This window comes from Puma concolor, chromosome A3 (assembly GCF_028749965.1).
Source record: "Puma concolor isolate L17-30 chromosome A3, mPumCon1.1.hap2, whole genome shotgun sequence".
Classification (NCBI taxonomy): domain Eukaryota; kingdom Metazoa; phylum Chordata; class Mammalia; order Carnivora; family Felidae; genus Puma; species Puma concolor.
The window spans coordinates 38,202,438-38,226,368 of NC_141669.1; the positions used below are offsets into that span (position 1 = coordinate 38,202,438).

Consider the following 23,931-nt stretch of genomic DNA (forward strand, 5'->3'; position numbering starts at 1 on the left):
CAGTCTTGTCTGAGAAAGAGCCGCTCATCTTCTCCCACCTAGAAATCCAGGGAAGCAAGACACCCTCCTCTAAGCTGCTCTTGTGAAAACAACCTTTGTTTGGTGTTGAGCAGTACATTTACTTGTAATAATAGAAATAGATAAGCCGATGATGATGGCTGAAAAAACTAGGCCATGGAAACCAAGAAGTGAGAGGCATTTCAGAGGACTTTTAATTCATTTCTTTTTTCTCTATGTGTTCCTCAATGACTTTTGCATGAGTGGCTGGATGGAGTGCATTTAAATGCAAAAAATACCAATACCTTCTGTGGTTCTGTTTGTGTCTTGCAAAATATTAAGAACAACTTCACGCAACTCTTGTATTGGCTGGAAGGAAGAAAATACATAAACAGTATTAAAAACTTGCATGGGGAAAATGATCCAAGCAACTTTGCTTAACATCAAATGAACTTATTTTTATAATAAAAATGTTTCCTTTTTTAATCTCTTGTCTAACAATAAATAATATTTAAAAAATTTCAGATTTATAGCTTTAGGTGAAAAATGAAGGAACAAAGAAAATGTTGGTTAAATGCTAGCATGCTTGACTTTAAAGAAGAGATGTGCTTATGGAAAGTTGTCTATAATGACATTTCTCTAAATTAATTAATTTTCTTATTGTCTCATATGATCCCACTAAAGATGTGTTCCCACATAAAGATTCTGGCCCAAAGATGTAAAGTTAGCTATACAGAAAATGCAGCATGCGTTTTTAGTATTCTCTTAACTGAACTTTTTTTTTTAAAAATTTTTTTAATGTTTATTTTTGAGAGAGAGAGACAGAGAGAGAGAGACAGAGAACACGAGCGGGAGAAGGAGCAGAGAGAGAGGGAGACACAGAATCCGAAACAGGCTCCAGGCTCCGAGCTGTCTGCACAGAGCCCGACGTGGGGCTCGAACTCACAAACTGTGAGAACATGAACTGAGCCGAAGCCGGATGCTCAACCGACTGAGCCACCCAGGCGCCCCCTGAATTTTTGTTTTTAATCATAAAAGGCATATACCTCATTACAGAAAAATTGAACAATAGTCAAACTTAAAAAGGGAAATCACCCATAATCCCATCACCCAAATATAGCCGTTAGTTAGCATTTTGGGAAATTTTCTCCAGCATTTCCTTTCTTTCTTCTCTTATTTAGTAACATAACATAAAAAACATAACACTAAATATAACATATAAAACATAATATTAAACATAGCATAAAAAGGGGGGTGGGAGGGAGGAGAGGGTGGGCGATGGTTATTGAGGAGGGCACCTTTTGGGATGAGCACTGGGTGTTGTATGGAAACCAATTTGACAATAAATTTCATATATAAATAAAAAAAAAAATAAACATAGCATAAAAAACATAACATTAGGAAAAAACCATTCCAGAAAAGTAATTTTCTGGTAAAATTATCTGAGATAGCCTTCCTTTTTCAAAGTATGTAAACCATGCCATGAGCCATAACATCATAAATGAACTGTAGTTTCTCATAGGAATATTCTATTTGGACATTGGTCTTTCTGATCTGGGATTCTGTATCAAATAAATAATAGATATCAACTAACAATAGAGCATAAAAGCAAAGCTATTTATACAATTTTCATAAAGTCTAATGTGCTTTAAGCTTAAGGGAATGGGAATAAATGTACAGAACATATTGCAAAAAGTCTGAATTATATAAAAAATTTATCAATCGTATTTTACATTTTTACAGGCTTCTAGTTAAAAATGATAGACTGAATATACATTTATTTCTTAAATGTTTATTTATTTTTGAAAGAGAGAGAGTGTGCATGTGAGAGAGAGAAGGGGGGAGGGACAGAGGGAGAGGGGGACAGAGCATCCAAAGCAGGCTCTGTGCTGACAGCAGAGAGCCCGACGAGGGGTTCCAACTCACAAACTGTGAGATCATGACCTGAGCCGAAGTCAGACACTTAAGGGACTGAGTCACCCAGGTGTCCCTGAATATATATTTATTTCTAATCCCTGTTGAAACTCTACTGAAATGGTAATGGGATTAAAGGAAGCAATGATGGCAAATAATAGAAATGGCAACAAGATTTGGAAGCTAGAAAATAGAAGGAAGAGATAACCAACTTAACCAACTTGAAAGAGCCAGATCCTAAACTGGCAATGTAGCTGAGAAACAACATGATTCAACCCCAGGGCCTTTAAAGGCTCAGGAATGAATGGTCAGGTCCAAATCAAGAGGACTCTTGAGCATCTGTCCAGCAGTCAGACCTCCAACTCTTTATCCTAACAGAAAACTGGGGATGTATTTTCCAAGTCTCTGGGGAATATCATGCATGACTGAGACTGAAAAAAAGGGATAAATGAAAGTTTCCATGCTGAAGGTTGAGACTCCCAGATCTCTTCTCCCTCACAACACTGATAGCCTGGTTTCCAGCTCCCAGGAAGAGATTGGAAGATCCTTCTTTAGAGAATATGATCAGTTTTATCTATCTATCTATCTATCTATCATCTATCTATCTATCTATCTATCATCTATCTATCTATCTATCATCTATCCATCCATCTATTTTTTAAGAGAGAAAGGGAAAGAGACAGAATCTTAAGTAGGCTCCACGCCCAGTGTGGAGCCTGATGAGGGGCTCGATTTCGTGACCCTAAGATCATGACTTGAGCTGAAATCAAGAGTCAGATGCTTAACTGACTGAGCCACCCAGGTGCCCAAAAATATGACCAATTTTAGAGGAAAGACCTGAAGACACTGATATTGAGGGTTCTTCAACCAATCTGCTCAGCCAGATCACCCTATGGTAAAACCTCATCCATGTTTTCAGAACGTTTTAAAAAATGTTTATTTATTTATTTGAGAGAGAGGGAAAAAAAAGTGTGAGCAGGGGAGGGACAGAGAGAGAGAGAGAGAGAGAGAGAGAGAAAGAGAGAGGGACAGAGAGAATCTTAAGCAGGCTCCACGCTCAGTGCAGAGCCTAACTCAGGGCTTGATCTCATGGCCATGAGATCATGACCTGAGCTGAAATCGAGTCGGATGCTTAATGACTGAACCACCCAGGTGCCGGAGAATATGACCAGTTTTAGAGGAAAGACCTGAAGATGCTGATATTGAGGGTTCTTCAACCAATCTACTCAGCCAGATCACCTTATGGTAAAACCTCATCCATGTGTCCAGAACTTTTTTTTAAATGTTTATTTATTTACTTATTGAGAGGAAAAAAAAAAAAATCAAGAGTGGGAGAGGGGCAGAGAGAGAGGGACAGAGAGAATCTTAAGCAGGCTCCATGATCAGTGCAGAGCCTAACTCAGGGCTCAGTCTCACGACCATGAGATCATGACCTGAGCTGAAATCAAGAGTTGGATGTTTAACTTGCTTAACCAACTAAGCCACCCAGGTGCCCTGTCTAGAGCTTTTACTAAGCTTTTTCAAACCCACCTCTTGGTAAACAGCCCAGTTTTACTGACATCTGAATAAAGCTTTTAATGAATAGAGAACAAAACAAAATAAGACCACCACTATCACAACCAACAACAACAATAAAAGAGAGAGAGGAAAAACAGACAATGTAGGAAGAAAAGAGAATCTGAGGATAATGGTGAAAGGTCCCAGTATGACAGGCAGCAGAGACAGGTTAAAGAGAAACCTGATGAGCTTGGAACATGTCAGAAGGGCCTGGGAGAAGGGTCTCGAAAAAGAAATCGATAGGATATCTGATGTTTTGAAAGTAGTGAGAAATTTAGACAATTAGAAATGAGTTTGGGAATTAATTTTATAGTAATAAATACTCAGGAAAGTAAGCAAAGGGAAAACAAGACAATAATTAACTTCAGAAATAAATATTAAAAAAAATTAAAAAAAAAGGGGACGCCTGGGTGGCTTAGTTGGTTGAGTGTCTGTCTTCGGCTCAGGTCATGATCTCGCAGTTTGTGAGTTCAAGCCCCGTGTCGGGCTCTGTGCTGACAGCTCAGAGTCTGGAGCCTGTTTCAGATTCTGTGTCTCCCTCTCTCTCTCCCTGCCCTTCTCCCATACTCTGTCTCTCCCTCTCTCAAAAATAAACATTAAAAAAAAATAATTAACTTCAGGAAAAGTAGAAAGTTGTGCATGAAAGGCAAAATAATCATAGTATACACCACATGGCTCAGAGCAGTCCTGTATTTCTTATATATTCATAACAGTGTAAACACAGGATTATTCATAACACTAGTAACCAGGATTTCCATAGGACTCTAATGGAAATATGGAGGATGGCAAAAGTCTGCAGGCATGTGTCTCTTGGGGATCCATGCAGGCGTGTGTGAGAAAGGGGGTGAAATCCTCATCCTGCACGGCTGGAAGTCTACAAGTCATGTCTAAAACTGAAAAATCAAGAAACAGAAAAACAAGCACACTATGTGAAACTATTCAAGGTAAATATGAAAATAACCAGTTTGCTCCAGGAGGTGGGAAATGGGAGAGGAGGGGCACAGAGTCCTCAGGGAAAGAACCTTATTGAACTCTTTTGACTATTTATGTGCATGTACAACTCTGACTTTGAACTCTCATGGGAAGAGGTACGGAGAAATATAAAATGACGCTGGTAAGTGACATTTAAGTGAAAAGAGTTATAAAACTGCTGGATGCAGTCTTTGTTAAAAAAAAAAGTTATAGAGAAATGATGGTTTTACTAGGTTTTAGAATTAAATTTATTTTTCAGGCACTGGCTCTGAATTGTTGCCATGTGAATATTGATGTAGTGGGCTTAAGGTATTTTTTGGTTCTTCATGGTGAGGTATGACTTTGTAAGTACTGCATATCGATGTTATAACTTTCCATAAGTGCATATTTCTACAGTGAGTGTAAAGTGAGACACAATCACTTGACAAGAACAGTGATTCTGTTGGTTTACATGTAATACTATTTTCTACCAAATAAAATTTTAATTAAATGTACATAAAGGACATGCTGTGTTTCATATTCTGTGCATAACTTTATGATGTGAATTAGAAGTTTCACATGGCGTTGTATAACTGCCATATTGCAAGCAACAGAGAACTCACACGAGAGAATTTTCAGGAAATCACCCACCCGAGACAGATACTCACTGTTGCCCCATTTCGAATGGCCTCTTCATACAGCCCAATGACATCAAAGGTACCTTTACTGGCCAATAACTTTGCTTTGCAGATCCAGAATTTAGCAAATTTTTTGGCCTCAGGAATACTGGACAATATGGTAAATACTTCATTAGAAAGTATACCCTGTAAAAAAAAAAAAAGCCAGAGGTAATTATTACCATCTTGCTGTTATTCTCACATCTAATGTTTATCAGAGAAGTTTGGCAGGAATCAGTCTGATCATTTTTTCTTAATTTTAAAAAAATTTCAATTTTACTGAGGTACAATTTACGTATAATAAGAGGCATCCATTTAAACAGTATATTTCAATGCATTTTGACACTAGTCATTAAATTTTAAGAGTTACATGAGACCAAATAGGAAAATGTTTATCATAGCTGAAGGTAAGGAATATCTTTACCTTTTTATGCAAAACCAAACCCAAAACCAAACCAAACCCTAGAGTAATCAACATTCATATACTTCTCATATATGCATAATAATTTCCATATATCTCTAATGGAACTATGAAGAATGGCACAGGTAAGCAAGGGTCATAGGGGTGTATATACGTGTGTGTGTTGAGGACCCATGCTGGTGTATATAAAAAGGGCTAAATCTCACAAAAAGTAACTTTATTTATTTATTTATATTAAAACATTTTTTAAAAATGTTTAATCATTTTTGAAAGCAGAGAGAGACAGCACAAGGAGGGGTGGGGTGGAGAGAGAGGGGGACACAGAATCTGAAGCAGGCTCCAGGCTCTGAGCTGTCAGCACAGAGCCCAACGCAGGACTCGAACTTACAAACCGCGAGACCATGACCTCAGCCGAAGTTGGACGCTCAACCGACTGAGCCACACAGGTGCCCCTATTTATTTATATTTTAAAAAATATTTTAATATTTATTTATTTTTGAGAGAGAGAGAGAGAGAGACAGAGCACAAGTGGGAGAGAGGCAGAGAGAGAGAGAGGGAGACACAGAATCTGAAGCAGGCTCTAGGCTCTGAGCTGTCAGCACAGAGCCCAATGTGGGGCTCGAACTCACGGAGTGCAAGATCATGACCTGAGCTGAAGTTGAATGCTTAACTGACTGAGCCACCCAGGTGCCCCTCACAAAAAGTAAATTTAAAATTGCCTCACTGATTTGGTCTCCTTCTGGCCTGCACCCAGAGCAGAGCAGTGCCATGGACCAGAAGGAATATGGGGAGCTACCATGTCTTGGCACACTCAGCCAAGCAGAACCTCCTACTCCTCCTGCGATGGGGGAGACCCAAAGGTAACCTCACAATCAAGAATCATCAGTGTTTGAGAAAACCAACACTACACGAGAGAGGCATAAACCTCAATGGAGTTGACGAGGAAATCAATCAGCTGAAAATGTGGCTGTGGAATTCTCCCAGAATCAATTAAGACAGAACAAAGAAATGAAGAGTACGAAAGAAAATTTAAAAGAGTTCTGGAGGATACATCTATTACTCAGGAATTCCAATATCCATCTAAGAGATAGAACGTTCACCAAGACTGATTAGACATTAATTTCAACATATTCTATCAAGCAGAACACATACAGGCTACATTCACAATGCAGTATAATTAAAAGCTGGAAGAATGACAGGAAAAAACAAAACAAAACAAAACAAAACAAAACTCTATCTGGACGTTAAAAGATGTTCTTCTAAGACAACTTTTGGGTTAAACAACTCAAAATGGAAACCTCAAACTATTTAGAAATGAACAACAACGAGAACTTATGTCAATTATTAAGCTATGGTCTCCTAGCTCCAAACCCACCTTGTATCCTCTGCTGTGACACTGAGGCTGGAATTCTGTAAATCACTGTTTTCACAGCAGCTCTATGCTGGGCTCTGCCAGTATGCAGGGCTAGAGGGAGATGGTGGGGATGGAGAAGAGAGGGACTTCCTCTTTCCCATTTGCTTTCGTCACTCCAGCAATGGTCCTTCACTCTGGCAGCAATAGTTGGTTCTAGCCTCAACCATTTTTTTCTGGCATTTACAGATCCTGCCTCACTGCGCTCTTTCAGAGGCAAGAGCACCAATTGGGTAGCATCCTTTCCTCAAAGTCTGAGATCCAGCCCTGCTGGGCGTCTCCTCCAGTTCCTGTGGTCCCAACATCTGCTGGGTAGTGTGCCCTCCTTGAGAGTTGGAGTTTGTCTCTCCTAACTTCTAGGTTCGGACACCCTCAACCTCTCTTTGTTCCCCTAGACCCAGTGGGTGCTAGGTGCTTCCTGAAGTTATTGCCACTGTTACCTCAGGTTCTCTTTTACAGTCAGCCCTGTGTGTAGTGCCCATACCTCTCCTGATGGTCCCTTTACCATTTTTGTGCACACAGGCTCAGAAAGTGCTTTCAAGTCCAACAGCCAGCATCTGCTCCTCTTTGTATGTGTCCAGAGAGTCAAAGTGCCTGGGAATTTTTGTCCACCCCTTCCCCGCCCGCTCCCCCCATTAGTCAATGACCATGGAGGTATTACTACTATAGCTTCTTTGCCCCTGATCAGGATGACTCTGAGAGGTCTGGTCCATAGTCTCCAGAGCTCCCCTGTGGGATTTTGCCAGTTATAGTCATTGGATTTTGCTTGATACCACATCCTACTTGGCCTCCTGCCCTTCCTGGCCCCACATCCCCACTCCCCTCCCAGTTTTCCTTGGGATCCTCTTCCTAATAAATTACTTTCACACAAATTCTCCTCTTAGATTTGCTTCTAGGGAACTCACATAAGACACTGTGAAACCAACCTTTACATTACATTCTTTCTATTAAGATACCTGGTGCAGTTTCTGTTTTTCTGACTTGACTCTGACTAATACAGAACATGACCTAGTCAAACATAAAGGATATGACCAAAGCTAAATTCAGAGGCAAATTTATAGCTTAAAAAAATTTTTTTTTAAATGTTTATTTTTGAGAGAGAGAGAGAGAGAGAGAGAGAGAATGTGAGTGGGGGAGAGGCAGAGAGAGGGGCAGATGGAGACACAGAATCTGAAGTAGGCTCCAGGCTCTGAGCTGTCAGCACAGAGCCCAATTTGGGGCTTGAATTCTTGGACTACGAGACCATGACCTGAGGCAAAGTCTGATGCTTAACTGGTTGAGCCACCCAGGTGCCCCAAATTTATAGCATTAAATTTATTTTTAAGAAAATAAGAAAGACTGACATAAATGATTTCAGCTTTCACCCAAAAAGGCTAATAAAAACCAGTAAACATAAAAATAGATGCAGACATTGATGCAAGAGAAAAAAAATCAATAAAACCCCAAGATGGACTTTTAAAAAGATTAATAAAGAAATCTTTAAATAAAAGGCATTAAATTACTAGAATTAGCTCAAGAAATACAAAACCTAAATAGATCAATGATCACAGAAAAAATGGAAAAGATATACCCAAAATTATCCCATAGTCCAGATAACCTTATGGGCAAGTCCTTACCACACCTTCAAATAAAAAAGTAACTCTCATGTTGTATAAACTATTTTTAGAGTACAGGAAAAAAGGAAAATACCCAACTATTTGGCAAAGCCAACATGATACTAATATTAGGGAAACACAAGAAAAGGCAACCAAAGAACATACGTAAAAATCTGGAATAAAATAATTGCAACTCACAAAACTATATACTTCATTTCTCTATGTATCTACATGGTATCTAGATACATAAAAGCTGTCTGGATGGATAACTGGCAATAGTGGGCATCTTTTGGGAGAAGCCTGGGATGCCTAACTGTGTGTGTGTCCCTGTGCGTGTGTGTGCGGGCATGCTCAGTGGGGAACACTGGTCATTTTTATTTGAAAGGTTTGAAAGGTTTTTATTTTTTAAGTTAATTTAATTTTTTAAGACATGTTTAATTATTTTTGAGAGAGAGACACACACAGAGTGTGAGAGGGGGAGGAACAGAGAGAGAGGGAGACATAAAATTCATAGCAGGCTCCAGGCTCTGAGCTGTCAGCACAGAGCCAGATGCGGGGCTTGAACTCATAAACCATGAGATCATGACCTGAGCCAAAATCAGGCGTTTAACTGACTGAGCCACCCAGGAGTCCTGTAATGTTTTTAATAATAAGAATGTATTCATGCATTTTCTTTAATACAATGAAAATACAAGAAAGAGCAACAACAACAAAATAATGGAACTTTAATTCCATAAAGGAGAAATAATTAACGTTTAAGTGAATTTTGTGAGAAAATTTCCTGGAGTGGACCTAAACTGAAGGTTTCCTTTTTATGTTTCTGTCCAACACCACCCGCCAAAGCACAGAATTGGGTTTGCTTCAGGCAAGGACCTTAGTGTAGACATCTATCCAATTATTTTTTATTAATATAATTTTCCTTCAAGGTGTCTCCTGAGGATCATACCCTTTGCTTACCATCTCCTTTATCCTTATCTGCAGAATCCAAGATACAATTTCAATGCCATTTATAGCCACCCAGTCTTTAGGATAATCTAATTTTACACATGACCTTGACTTTGACTTCAGCTTCATATCCAAATGTCAAATATTTACTTTTTTGACCTTGATGGCAAAAAAAGGCAAAACTCCTTTGGATCCCTCCAGAGGCAGACTGCTTGGGTTAGTTTTCCAACTTCTTTGTGCCTCAGTTTCATTTGTAAAGTGGGCATGGTAATAGTTATTATGATAATTGTATGAGATAATATAAGTAAAGTGTTAGAACAGTGCCCGGCATACAAGAGCTATTGTTTAAATGCATGCCATTATTATTAGTGCTATTCTTCTTCTATATAAAAAGAGCAGCTGAATTTCTACTTAGACGGAGGTTATCTCTCTTACACCGTATTTAAGAAAAATGTTTAAAAACTCTAAGACTGCGGGCCAAGCTTTGGGAGCTTACTTATACTCACCCTTTCAATGAACTGCAGACATTCTGTCAGAGTGTTGTTAATTTTATTGGACAGTTCAAGTTGTGCTTTCTTTTCTTCATCTTCTTTTTCCATACTCTTCCAGAATGAAATATTCATTTCCTCTATTATTTTTCTTTTTGTTTTAAGTTCCATAGGAGGCCGTTTATAGATTTTCCCCTTAGATTTCTGCCATTCTTCCAGTTGTTTCCTGTCATAAAATTAAAGGGGTGGGGTGGAGTGGGAAAATGCTTTAGGTTTCTTTTTTTTTTTTTTAACGTTTTTTTTTTTTTTTTAATTTTTTTTTTTTATTTTTGGGACAGAGAGAGACAGAGCATGAACGGGGGAGGGGCAGAGAGAGAGGGAGACACAGAATCGGAAACAGGCTCCAGGCTCTGAGCCGTCAGCCCAGAGCCTGACGCGGGGCTCGAACTCACGGACCGCGAGATCGTGACCTGGCTGAAGTCGGACGCTTAACCGACTGCGCCACCCAGGAGCCCCTTTAGGTTTCTTTTTGTATACAGTCACACTTCCAGAGTATAAGGTATGCGTGAATGGAGTACCACTACATACCTTCAACAACATACAGAGTCAGGAGAATGCAATTAAAAACAATTTACAAAGGGGTAATGGCAGCATTGGTTGCTCCTACCCTTCAGGAGGCAGACTGCAGAGGGATTACTAGGATTACTAGTGGCTAGTATCTCAGTCTTCAAATTCCTCAACTTCATGATTATTCTTCATTCTTTTTTTTTTTTTTTCACTATTTTTCTCTAGAAATTTTCATTTCTCCTGTACATTACCTCTGGCACTAAGACATCCCTCTAGCTCTGAGATGATGAACTCAGCACTCCATTTCTCTTACCATAAGCTCTCTATCAGCCACTCAACCTGACCCACCAAACCTGCACTCTGCCCTCAGTAGGGTCTTGGCCAGAGTGACCCACTTTGCCCAGTTCCTTAGCCCTCTCCTACCGCACATGACCCCCTTTCTTCCTAAACAAGATCACTAATTTCAGGACTCTTAAGTAGCTAGTCTCCGATGGTGCCATGTCTGAATCCTTGCTCTCCTTCACTCTCCACATTCTCTGCTCCTGCTTCTAAGCAGCCAACAGACTGCTGTTGGGAGAGGCACCAAGACCTTAGACTTAAGCATTTGAATGTAGGCTCTTCAGCTTCTTTACATTACTACATGTTTGTAACTCACAGATGTACATTTCAGCCCAGATGTTTACAAAGAGCCCCAAGCTTTGTAAAACCCAGTGCCTAGTTGCTATTTTGTATTTGATGTCTGGCACGCATTCCAAACAAAGCTCTTGATTGTCATCTCCAAACCTATTCCTGAACAGTCTTTTCTACATTGATAAACAGTGCCCCAATCTGCCCAGTTGCTAGGACCTAAAACTAGGAGTGGTCTTTGAGTGGTCCTTTCTTCCCCACACCTGACACATCATGGTACAGGCTTCTAGCTCTACTACTATCATCCTAGTTCATATCACTTTAACCTTTTGCCTGAAAGGCTATAGCAGCCTCCTTCTTAACTCATGTCCTTGCTTCCACTCTGACCCTTATCAAATACATTGTGTGCACAGTAGCCAGAGTGATCTTGAAAGTGTGAAGCAGACTGAGTCACAGCCAGGAACTTCCTATGCTTCTTGGAATAAAATTAAACATGCTTTCCATGCCTCTCCAAACTCATGTCTTACCACTTTCCCTCTTCCTCTTCCCCTCCAGGAGCTCTGGTAACCCTTCAGTTACCTGACCCATGCTCATGCCTGCCTCAAGGTCTTGTAGTATCATTTTTATTCAGTCCTCTGCTCAAATGACACCCTTTTGAAGAGGTAATTATCTCTAATTATTCTGTCTGTTTCATCAGTGTGTTGATTTTCTGTCTTCTCCACTAGGATGCAAGTTCCTTGAAGGCAGAAACCTTGGATGTCCCAGTGCCTAGCGCAATGTCTAGAACACACAAGTGTTCAGTAACATACAGTAAAATTCACCTTTTTAAATGTACAGTTCTGCGAGTTCTGACAAATGCATACGGTCATGTAAACATAGCAACAATGAAGATATAATACCTTCAAAATTGTCCTCATGCTCTTTGGTAGTCAACCCTGCTCTTCATGCCCAGCTCCTGGTAATCACCGATCTGTTTTCTGACCTTACGGTTTTGTTTTTCCCATATGTCAATAACTAATTAACCTTCTTGTTTCCTTGACTCCAGAGCACAATTCATAGTGCTTGTTTCAGCTCCAACTGCCCCGCTTCACCTACATGCAAACCACCTACTTAATGACAGAAGCTGAGATGTTTGGCATGTGCTTCCCTTATGCTCCTGGCATTCTTCCAATCTCAGCCTTCCTCCCAATCATGAATGAACAGGGAACTTACCTTTTCTAAAGTCAACTTATTCCCAGGACCTCAATGCTATGATTTTATTATTTTAGCACTTTCCATAGATACATCAGAGAAAAAGCTCCATTAAGGTAGACTTGTGACTGTGTAGTCACCACTGTATTTCCCAATGCCCAGCACATGGTAGGTGCTCAAGGAACACTCCAGCAATGAGTGAGTGATCTATCGCTCTCCACAGATTCCTCTTGTATAATCAAATGTGGTCAGCATTCCACACACTGTCTTAAGACCCATCATCTATTGTCTGGTCTAGACTACGAGCTGCATGGGAGGGACCCTGACTTCCTCATTCACCAGCTTGGGGTCTTTGTACTCAGTTTTCTTTTCGCTTAGAAGGGTCATCCTTCTTCTTTTTGTCACTATCCTTTTCCTAGACCAGACGTCATTGTTGAAAAGTACCTCCTTAACCCTTCTCTTCTATCTAAAGAAGTCAGCCCAGTCTCACTCTCTCAATCGCATCATCCTAAATTAAGCTGTTTATTTTCTGTCTCTTCAGGAGGGCAGAGAGCTTGTTGGTGGTGTTCGGGGCTGTATTCAGAGAACAGATCCTGCCCTCACTTTACCCTGCTGTACTCTTTGGCTACCATCTAATTTTACATGTTCTTTTCACCCTTGTCAGTCAGGAATCTCCCTATTTTCTACTCCAACCAAGTTGAAGTGTACTCCAATACATAGGTGCTTCTCCTGGGAGGGTCACCACATTATGATACTATGTCTGGTCCTGGGCAGGAAGTGTGAAATCCTTTGGCTTGGTTTCAAGCATCATGCATGTTGATGTTAACCCCCAGCACCCAGAGATACTGATTTCTGTATGTGAACTGATTTTCTTCTTTGTCTTAGCTTACTTTCCAAAACTTGGCCTGCTCACACTCATGGAAGTTTCCTGTTCCTTCTTCCCTGATAACTTTCCTGGATTTAACCACTGGTCTGCTTCAGAAGGGACTACCAACTCCCCACTTCCTAGCTCTGTAAACTCACTATTCAGGCTCCTCCTATTTTGCCCTCTTCTATTGTTGTTCAGTCCCTGCAGGCTACTTGTTGAGTAGGCTACATCTGCAATTCCTATTTCTTTCTTTCTTTCTTTTTTTTTAAATTTTTAATTTTTTAATGTTTATTTTTGGGGCGCCTGGGTGGCTCAGTCGGTTAAGCGGCCGACTTCAGCTCAGGTCATGATCTCGTGGTCCGTGAGTTCGAGCCCCGTGTCGGGCTCTGTGCTAATAGCTCAGAGCCTGGAGCCTGTTTCGGATTCTGTGTCTCCCTCTCTCTGACCCTCCCCCATTCATGCTCTGTCTCTCTCTGTCAAAAAAATAAAGTTAAAAAAAATTAAAAAAAAAATGTTTATTTTTGAGAGACAGAGTGTGATGGGGGAGGGGCAGAGAGAGAGGGAGACACAGCATCCAAAGCAGGCTCCAGGCTCTGAGCTGTCAGCACAGAGCCTGATGCGGGGCTTGAACCCATGGACCATCAGATCCTGACCTGAGCCGAAGTTGGAGGTTTAACCAACTGAGCCACCCAGGTGCCCCTGCAACTCCTATTTCTTATTCAACCATTTTGTTTCAATACCTTTTTAAAAAATAAATTATTTTCAAGTATCCAAAAAATTACAGAGAATAATTTATAACACCTGTATATACCACCCTTTTTTATAGGGTGGTTTTTTATACCATCTTTTTTATAGGGTTGTAACTAAAAATTACTCAGAAGCCATTATTTATGGCCTATGTCCTGACTGAGTATTCCTGATGGTCAATATGCTTAATCATCTAAAACTGCAAAATCGTGGACATAAAGCAAAGTACCTTCGGTCCTCTGCTGTGATCTTCTTCTTAATATTTGGATTAGTTTGGGTCCCATTTGGGACTCTTCCTCCATGTATGGTTTTGTTACCAGCTTGAGTTTTGGGAGCTGTCTTATTGAGAAAATGGTTCTGGGGAAGAGTCTTTTTCAACTTGGTGTCCAAAATCTGTGCTTTTTGTTGACAGCTGTTGCTGCATCTATTCCCATTGGTTCCATTTGCTGTTATGTTAGGGGTGCTTGGAACGACTGAATTGAAACTGCCAACTATCAAATTAGGCCTTTGGCTTATGGCTTTTGATTTTTGTAGTGCACATGATGTCCGAGGTCTACAACAAGGTTGAGTGGATTTCTGATCTTGCCTAGTGTTTGGATGTCTGTTGTTACAGCCTCCCGGAAGCACACTAGGGCATGTCCGGGGTTTGGTTTGTTTTACTTTCTGTTCAGTAACAGTGTGTGACTGTACCTTAGTTTCATTTGGTCTTTCGTATTTACCCCTATTAACCTTTATATCCTTTATGTCCTTGACCACTGGTTTCCTTGATGCTTGAGTCCTACTAAGGGTCTGAACGTAGTGATAGGGAGCCGTCTTTGGGAGTTTTTCTCCTGGTCTTGCAAGGTTTGTTCCTCTAGAGAGTTGCTGTGACTTTACTGGTGGAATCCTAATTTGTGTTTTTCCAACAAATTGTTTATTAACTCGGTCTTTCAGAAAAGCACTATTCCCAGAACTTTTGCCCAAGGCTTGTTTAGGAGCCAAACTGCTCTTGGTTTGATTATAAGACTTAGTCTTTGGCTTACATATTGTCCATAATTCAGGATTTGACTTCCTTTCAGAGTCTAGTAAGGTTTGGGGCAAGTTTTCTTTGTTTATCTCTTTTAGAAAGCTATCTAAGGATTCATTTTCAACATGGTTACAGTCCACAGAGTCTGTACACTTAGTATTTCCTTGATCTGCTACCTGCTGCTTTGCAGTTTTCAGTTCCTGTATATTAAGTGACCCCATAGTTTCTGTAGGCAGTTCGCCAGTAGTGGATGATCCCTCTTCATGGTGTTGTTGACGATTGCTGGAAGGCTTACGGTTTAAGTTAGAAGAAACACATCCTGAAGTCAGCCTTTTGCCCAGAAGTTTTGGTGGCTCCAACTTTGGCTTCTGGGATCCTGGGCCTTTGGCAGGTCGGGGCTGGAGTTCAGCGCTGATGGGTCTTGTAGCTTTGACAGGCAAAGCAACATAATTGGTAACATTCTTTTTGGGTACAATAGTCTAAAAAGACAAAGAGAAATACCAAAAAGTAAATTTTATAACAATAGTTCATTGCTTTTAAAATAAAAAAAAATAGTTATTTTACTTAGAATTTCATTGAAGAAAGCCGAATCTGGGAAATAAAGTCTTGCTAATAGATGATCTTTATAATTTGAACTCCTATTAGAAATATATCAGAATATTTTAGCTTGATAGAATTAAGCAGAGATGCAGTGAACATACAAAAATTGCTGTTTAAAAAACAAATTTGCCTCAATTGAACAAGTACTTGCTGGATGCTCATTATGTCTCAAATGAAGTGTCCTTCTAGGGACTCTGGAAAAATACATACATAATAAACTTATGTTAGGGTGTCTCTCAACTTCCTCCTAGTAGTAGAGTGTATTGCTATACTTTTTTTACACAACATTACCTTTGTAAAGGTCACAGTGTAACTCAAGAACCTTTGTTTTGTCCCTGGATATCAGTGGCAAGGATAGGTAAGTGGTAGATGCTGGGAGGCCGGAGACACTTTGGAACAGTTTTCAATTAAATCTAATATCTCAGTAGAAAGTCATATTTGTAAAGTCAGGACAGGGTTTTAAGGTTAGATTCTACATTATTAACAAGTAAATGTTTCAGCCATGTGATTTAATCTTGGATAAGAAAGGCAGGGATAGATTATAGAGAACTTCAAAAACAAGGGAGGGGAGTTTAGAATTGATATGGTAGGGGCGCCTGGGTGGCTTAGTTGGTTAAATGTCCAACTTCGGCTCGGGTCGTGATCTCATGGTTTGTTAAGTTCGAGCCCCACTCTGGGCTCTGTGCTAACAGCTCAGAGTCTGGAGCCTGCTTTGGATTTTGTTTCTCATTCTCTCTCTGCTCCTCTCCCACTTGTGCTCTGTCTCTCTCTGTCTCTCAAAACTAAATGAATGTAAAAAAAAAATTAAAGAATTGATATGATAGATAATAGGAGCAAGCCACTGTGGATTCTAGAGCATTTGCATTGAAAACAAGTATTCAGAAAGGAGAATTTGGCAGAGATTTGTAGATTATACTTCTCTAGGGGAAGATATGGGAGTGATAGAGTTACCACTCTTTATTTTTGATTTGGTAATATTGTTGAGAATTACTATGTGAACTTTGTGAGTGTGTAAAGAAAGTCTGTAACCAGAACCATGTGGCATTAAGGGCAAAGAGATGTTACTCATACCATCATACCACTCATACCATTCATACCACTCATACCATTACTCTAGAATGGTATGTGTAGGGCAGTGTTGCTGGGGTGAAATAGGGGAGGGTTGGAAGTGGGAGCCAGAGAGATGGATGGTATATGCACATGGCTACAGCTGGGTTACTCCTTGAGCCCCAACAATTACATCCACCCCTGATCTCTCCATTATTGCTTACTGAAGAGGCAGGGATATGGTATCAATGTTTCCAAACATATGCTATTCCTTAGTTGTTCTCTTTTTTTAATTGAGATATAATTTGCATCCCCTAGAATTCATCATTTTTATTTATTTATTCATTCATTCATTCATTCATTCATTCATTCATTTGTTTGAGAGTGCAAGTGAGGGGAAAAAGAGCAGAGGGAGAGAGAGAGGATCTTAAGCAGGCTCCACGCTCAGCACGGAGCCTGATGTGGGGCTTGATTCCATGATACTGGGATCATAACCTGAGCTGAAATTGAGAGTTGGACACTCGATTGACTGAGCCACCCAGGTGATCCTAGAATTCACCATTTTAAAGTGTATAATTCAGTGGGTTTTAGTATATTCACCAGGCTGTATAACCATCATCACTGTCTAGTTCCAGAATATTTTCATTACCCCAGAAAGAAATCCTATACCTGTTAAAAGTCACTCCTCATTTCCCTCTCCCTACAAACTGGCAAACACTAAAATCTCCTTTCTGTTTCTATAGATTTGCCTATTTTGGACATTTCGTGTAATGGGATCATACAACATGTGGCCTTTTGTTTCTGGCTTCTTTCACTTAGCATAATGTTTTTGGGACTTACCCATATTGTAGGATGTATCAGTCTTTGCCACTTTATTTTTCAATAATAAACTTTATTATTTATTTAAAAAAATTTTTTTTTACAGTTTATTTATTATAAAAAAATGTTGCTATCAACATTTGTTATAAGCTTTTGTGTGAACATGTGTTTTCAATTCTCTTGGGTATATACCTAGGAATGAAATTGCTGGGTCCTATGGTAACTCCTGTGTTTAACTTCTGAGGAACTTCTAAGCTGTTTTCCAAAGTGGCTGTCGCATTTTACATTCCACTAACATTGTATAAGGGTTCTAATGTCTCCACATCCTGCCTAATCCTTGTTATGCCTTTTTTGATTTATGCCCATCCTAGTAAGTATGCAGTGGTATTTCATTGTGGTTTTTATTTGCATTTCCCTCATGGTAATGATATGGAGCATCTTTTCATGTCCTTATTGGCCATTTGTATATCTTCTTTGGAGAAATGTCCATTCGGATCTTTTGTCCATGTTATTATTATTATGATTATTATTATGATAATCCTTTGTCCATTTTAAAGTTGGGTTGTTTTTTAATTGTTGAGCTGCAAGAGTTTGTTATATATCCTGGATAGTAGGTCCTTATCATATATATGACTTGCAAGTATTTTCTCTTTTGTTCAGTTTTTATATCTTTATTTTAGATTAGCTTGGCCTTGCTAATTTATTGTAAGTGGTAGAACTGGTCTGCAGTTTTAAGTACTACATTGAGAGAAAACCTAGGCTTAGAAGAGTCATCTGGCTGACAGAAGAGCCAGCAATCAGTATGCAAATACAGACCATTAAGGTCAGAATTTTACTTTATTATTATTATTTTTAAGATTTTATTTTTAGGTTGTCTCTGCACCCACTATAAGGCTTGAACCTATAACCCTGACATCAAGAGTATCATGTTCTACCGACTGAGCCAGCCAGGTGCCCCCAAGGTTGGAATTTTAGAGATCATTAAGTTGAGCCCCTTCACTTGAGAGGGAAAGTGAGTTGCCCAAGGTCAGGCAGGGTGTTAGAGGCAGTGCTGGAGCTAGAACTTCAGTCTCTTAACTCCTGGTCTCTGACAACTTACCTCAGAATTGATGGATCAAAATGATAAAAAAATTAAAGAATGTACAAGAAGGAACAATTGATTCAAATTGAATTTGGTCACTTTATTCTGGACATATGAAGCCAGGGGAGGGAGAAAATATACAACATACAATATATGACAAGGGTTTAAATCAAGACAGACTTACTGAATGTATACTAGGCACAGTGCCAGACTCTAAGGGGACGCAAAGATGAGAAGAGAAGACACCTGTCCCTGAGGAGTGCTAATAGAAAAGATACACGCACAAAAAATGATGATATGATGAAATAAGGGCTATCGTAGGGCTGGGAGAAATTGTAGAGCTTATCTCATCAGTGTTTTTCAAGCATTTTTGTTCATACATGCCCAAAATAATTAAAAAAAAATTTTTTTTAATGTTAATTTATTTTTGAGACAGAGAGAGACAGAGCATGAACAGGGGAGAGGCAGAGAGAGAGGGAGACACAGAATCTGAAACAGGCTCCAGGCTCTGAGCTGTCAGCACAGAGCCCGATGCGGGGCTCGAACTCACTGACCGTGAGATCGTGACCTGAGCCGAAGTCGGACGCCCAACCGACCGAGCCACCCAGGTGCCCCCCAAAATAATTTTGACAAACTCTGTACCCTTTCATACTTTTTAGAGTTAACATCTAAAGTTTTTCATCATTAGTTTAAATAGTTGCAAAAGATGCAATTTCAGGCACACTGTCAATATTGACATCTTAAGATAAAATGAAATTTGATACTATAATCCCTTTAAAAAATTGTACAAACACATACTTCTTTAAAATTGAAAATGTGACACGTTTCCTTTATTCTCTTGGTATATGTTCATTCCAGTTCACCACAAAATTTCTTTCCTAGATTTTTGTGCTTGGCAGTATATAGTTCATTATAGTTCATTACCCTATCATACTTCTCAACAAATATGCATATGTTTATAAATTTATCTTATCTGTATTTGCCATAACTAGAAATAATTCAGCAAAAGAAGATAAATGTTACTGATTTTGACCACTAATTATTATTATTATTTTTTAAATGTTTTTTTTTTTTTAATTTTTTTTATTTTTGGGACAGAGAGAGACAGAGCATGAACGGGGGAGGGGCAGAGAGAGAGGGAGACACAGAATCGGAAACAGGCTCCAGGCTCCGAGCCATCAGCCCAGAGCCTGACGCGGGGCTCGAACTCACGGACCGCGAGATCGTGACCTGGCTGAAGTCGGACGCCTAACCGACTGCGCCACCCAGGCGCCCCTATTATTATTTTTTAAAAGTTTATTTATTTTAAGAGAGAAAGAGAGAGAGAGAGCGTGTGTCAGGGAGGGGCAGAGAGAGAGAGGGAGATGGAGAATCCCAAGCAAGCTTCATGCTGTCAGCACAGAGTCCAATGTGGGGCTTGAACTCACAACCATGAGATCAAGACGTGAGCTGAAACCAAGAGTCAGACCCTCAACTGACTCACCCAGGCACCCTGATCACTAATCATTAAACATGAAAAGGAAAATATTTTTTCATAAAGAAATAGAAATGTATCTCTTAATGAGTTGGTTGGAGCTCCCCATCCCTATAATTAGTTTATGTATTCATTGGGAGACATTTGTTGCTGGAATGAGACAGAGGTCTGCATCAATTTTATTCCTTTTTCTTTTTAAATAAAAACATTGAGAAAATTTGTTCACATTACTAAGTAGATGGGTTAGTATCCAGAATACATAAAGAACATTTACAACTCAACATCAAAAAACAAATATTCCAATTAAAAAAACGGGCAGAAGGTATGAACAGACATTTCTCCAAAGAAGACACATGGCCAACAGACACATGAAAAGATGTTCAATATCACTCATCATCAGGGAAATGCAAATCAAAGCCACAGTGAGATATCATCTCAACCTGTCAGAATGGCTAACATAAAACAAAACAAAACAAAACAAAACACAACAAACAACAAGTGTTGGTGAGGACGTGGAAAGAAAGGAAACTTCATACACTGTTGGTGGGAATGCAAACTGGTGCAGCCACTGTGGAAGTCAGTATGGAGGTTCCTCAAAAAATTAAAAATAGAATTACCATATGATCCAGTAATCACACAACTGGGTATTTACTCAAAGAATATGAAACCACTAACTCAATAGGATATATGCACCCCTATGTTTATTGCAGCATAAATTCCAAAGCCAAATTATGGAAGCAGTCCAGTGTCCATCAATAGATGAATGGATAAAGAAGTGTATATAAATATAATGCAGCCATAAAAAAGAAAGAGATCTTGCCATTTGCAACATGGATGGATCTAGAGAGTATAATGCTAAACAAAATAAGTCAGTCAGAGAAAGACAAATGCCATCTGATTTCACTCATATGTGGAATTTAAGAAACAAAACAAAGGAAAAAAAAAGACAAACCAAAAAAAAACAGACTCTTAACTACAGACAGCAAACAGACAGTTAATGAAGGGAGGACGGTGTAAGGAGGGAATGGGTGAAATAGGTGAAGATTAAGAGTACACTTGGCTTAATGAGCACTGAGTAATATATAGAATGGCTGAATCACTATATTGCATACCTGAAACTAATTTAACACTGTATATTAACTATACTGGAATTAAAATTTAAAAAATAAGTTCATGAGAATAGAAGATGTTTTGTCACAGCCAGTAAGTAGTAGTCAATTCTTTGAACTCATCTAGAGGCATATGCTAAAAATCACAGTGATCTCTCAGCAAAAAATTATTTTTAATGTTCTACTAGATGACAATGTTGAGTGCAAAAAACTGGAAGCCACCTGAATTGAAAAAGACTTTCTCAACATCGACACCATTATTTCACTATTGTCCCTTGACGTTGTACTCTGTAGGCATTCCCATCTCAGGGCAAAGCATCATATTGAGATCAGGGATGAAGGGTGAGTGGTTTGTCTAAAACAGCAGAGAAAGAAAGAACTGAAAAATGGTAGAAGGATGATATTGACAAGGGAGGTGGGAAAGGAGCAACTGTATGTGAGGCACATTCTACAAATCAATTTTAGGCAAAAGTGTATATGGAAGTTGAGGACCTGGAAGCTGATTCTGTTAAACTGTGAACCCATTGGAGATACTTTATGTACCTCCAGAGGAACATATATCCCAGTCTGTAGACATTTCTAAATGTATTTCTTTTTTTTTTTTTTCCAACGTTTTTATTTATTTTTGGGACAGAGAGAGACAGAGCATGAATGGGGGAAGGGCAGAGAGAGAGGGAGACACAGAATCGGAAACAGGCTCCAGGCTCTGAGCCATCAGCCCAGAGCCCGACGCGGGGCTCGAACTCACGGACCGTGAGATCGTGACCTGGCTGAAGTCGGAAGCTTAACTGACTGCGCCACCCAGGCGCCCCTCTAAATGTATTTCAATGTATACTAACTCAGTCCCTTCAAACAACTCTATGAGATATCTCCTATTATTTCCATTTTACAGATAAAGTTCAATAATTTGCCCAAGGTCATTTAGCTGGAAAATGAAGGAGTTAGCATTTGGACGTAGGCAGTTTTTAACAATTATACATTACTATTTCTCAGTAAATTTAAGAGCATGGCTCCAAGGAATCCTTTCAAATCTTGGTTCAATATGTTAGAACTGCCAGAGACGAACAGAAAATGAAAAACCTCGTGTGTTTATTTAAGTAGAAGCACTGCAGTAAGAGTGTGCCGGAAAAACTTTGTTCAAGTCTTAAGTCTGACTCTTACCGGTTATATACTTTTGGCAAAGTACTCAATCTCCTTGAGCCTCAGTCCTCTCATTTGTAAAATGAGAATAACAATAATGATATGTATCTTCTGGGAAGGGTGTCACAACGTCCTGTTTTTCACAAGATAGTTTTTATTTATGGCTGTTGGCCCAACATAACAGTACCTCCTTTTACTCTCAAAGGTAAATGGACATTAAATCATAAGGCCACCTTTCTTATAGGGTTGCTTTGATTATTAATTACGATGTTGTGTATAAAGTATCTTGCCCAGTATCTGGATAATAAGCACTCAAATGTTAGCTATTACAATTAGGTATAAACATGTTTTATAAATTGTAAGGCATTATACAATTGTCATGATGACTATTATTTGCCTAGTCCTTTTAGCTTCTCCTATTTCATAATTGCCTTTCCCACTTAATTTTTATCTTCACAACTGGGTAAAAAAGATAGTTAGGTATACAGTATTGTCAGCTTCTAGAGAAGCCTCTGGGAACTCTGAATGAGGTTTTTTGTTTTGTTTTGTTTTTCCTTTAAGATTTGCATGCTACACTAATTCAATTTGCATGAAGGAGAAGTCTAACCCAGTGACTCCCAACTGTTCACATCATGATGAACCAATTTTGCCTTATATACATTTTCTTTCCTTCACAGGGTCTAATGATGTTATACGCAGCCTTTCAGAAGGCTAAATTCTCCCATTTAAACCTTGGAAATTTGAGAATACTTTACTATTCTATCCATAATCTAGCAGCATTGAACTGTTTGGGAAGCATATCTTGTTAAGTAGCTTGGAAGATACAATAAGATGGTCCCTTTTAATGACTACAGAGCCATTTAACTTCATGGCAGCATACCAAAGTGGTTAAGATCACAGGTTCTCACTCTGTCATGTAATAACTATGTGACCTTGGGGAGTTACTCAACCTTTCTGTGACTCAGTTCCCTCATCTGTAATATGGGGCTACTAAGTACCTACCTCATAAGGTTGTAAGGACTCAATGAGTTAATGTAATGCTAGATGCATAGTAAATATTCCATTAATGTTAGTTATTAAGAGGACCAATGTGCACTTGAGAATTTTTTTGATTAACAAAGCCGAACTATAATATGCTGTACTTTTCAAAAAGTGGTTCTGTCTCTTACTAAACCAAATTGATCTTTTATTTATGAGAAATATCTTTGCATAACATAGTCTTTAGGTTGCAAACATCTTTGTTATTTTTATTATTAATCATCCAAAATGATTATTATTTAAAAGACTAATTTCTACTTACAGATTTAGAAGGTGGAGGATTCAGACAATTATTCTTGGCTTTTAGGTAAGGCCTGTAAAAGACAAAATAAGATTAATTCTTAGTCCTGAAGGATCAGCAATGCTTGGGAAGTATAGTAATTAATATTTATTATAATTATGGGGCACCTGGGTGGCTCAGTCGGTTAAGCGTCCGACTTCGGCTCAGGTCACGATCTCATGGTCCGTGAGTTCAAGCCCTGCGTCAGGCTCTGTGCTGACAGCTCAGAGCCTGGAGCCTGCTTTGGATTCTGTGTCTCCCTCTCTCTCTGACCCTCCCCTGTTCATGCTGTGTCTCTCTGTCTCAAAAATAAACATTAAAAAAAATTTTTTTTTTAAATTTATTATGATTAGAATTTTAAATCATTGGAATTTCTGTAGA

At 39.2% G+C, this 23,931-nt stretch overlaps 1 protein-coding gene and 1 long non-coding RNA gene across 3 annotated transcripts in view; one reads left to right on the forward strand and one right to left on the reverse strand.

Moving 5' to 3' along the window:
- The window catches only part of CKAP2L (cytoskeleton associated protein 2L), a 31,105-nt gene that overhangs the window by 3,561 nt on the left and 3,613 nt on the right, over positions 1 to 23,931 (reverse strand). For both annotated transcript variants that reach the window (XM_025927329.2, XM_086700592.1), the window contains exons 3-7: positions 23,533 to 23,584; positions 14,186 to 15,441; positions 9,975 to 10,182; positions 5,088 to 5,243; positions 303 to 366 (exon numbers count right to left, since the gene is read on the reverse strand). In XM_025927329.2, the coding sequence (XP_025783114.2) occupies positions 303 to 366; positions 5,088 to 5,243; positions 9,975 to 10,182; positions 14,186 to 15,441; positions 23,533 to 23,584 (1,736 nt within the window). The remainder of the gene's footprint in view (positions 1 to 302; positions 367 to 5,087; positions 5,244 to 9,974; positions 10,183 to 14,185; positions 15,442 to 23,532; positions 23,585 to 23,931) is intronic.
- On the forward strand, positions 3,906 to 7,800 carry LOC147582383 (uncharacterized). The gene is made up of 2 exons (XR_015249067.1): positions 3,906 to 4,412; positions 6,272 to 7,800. It is a non-coding gene; the product is annotated as an uncharacterized LOC147582383 (long non-coding RNA).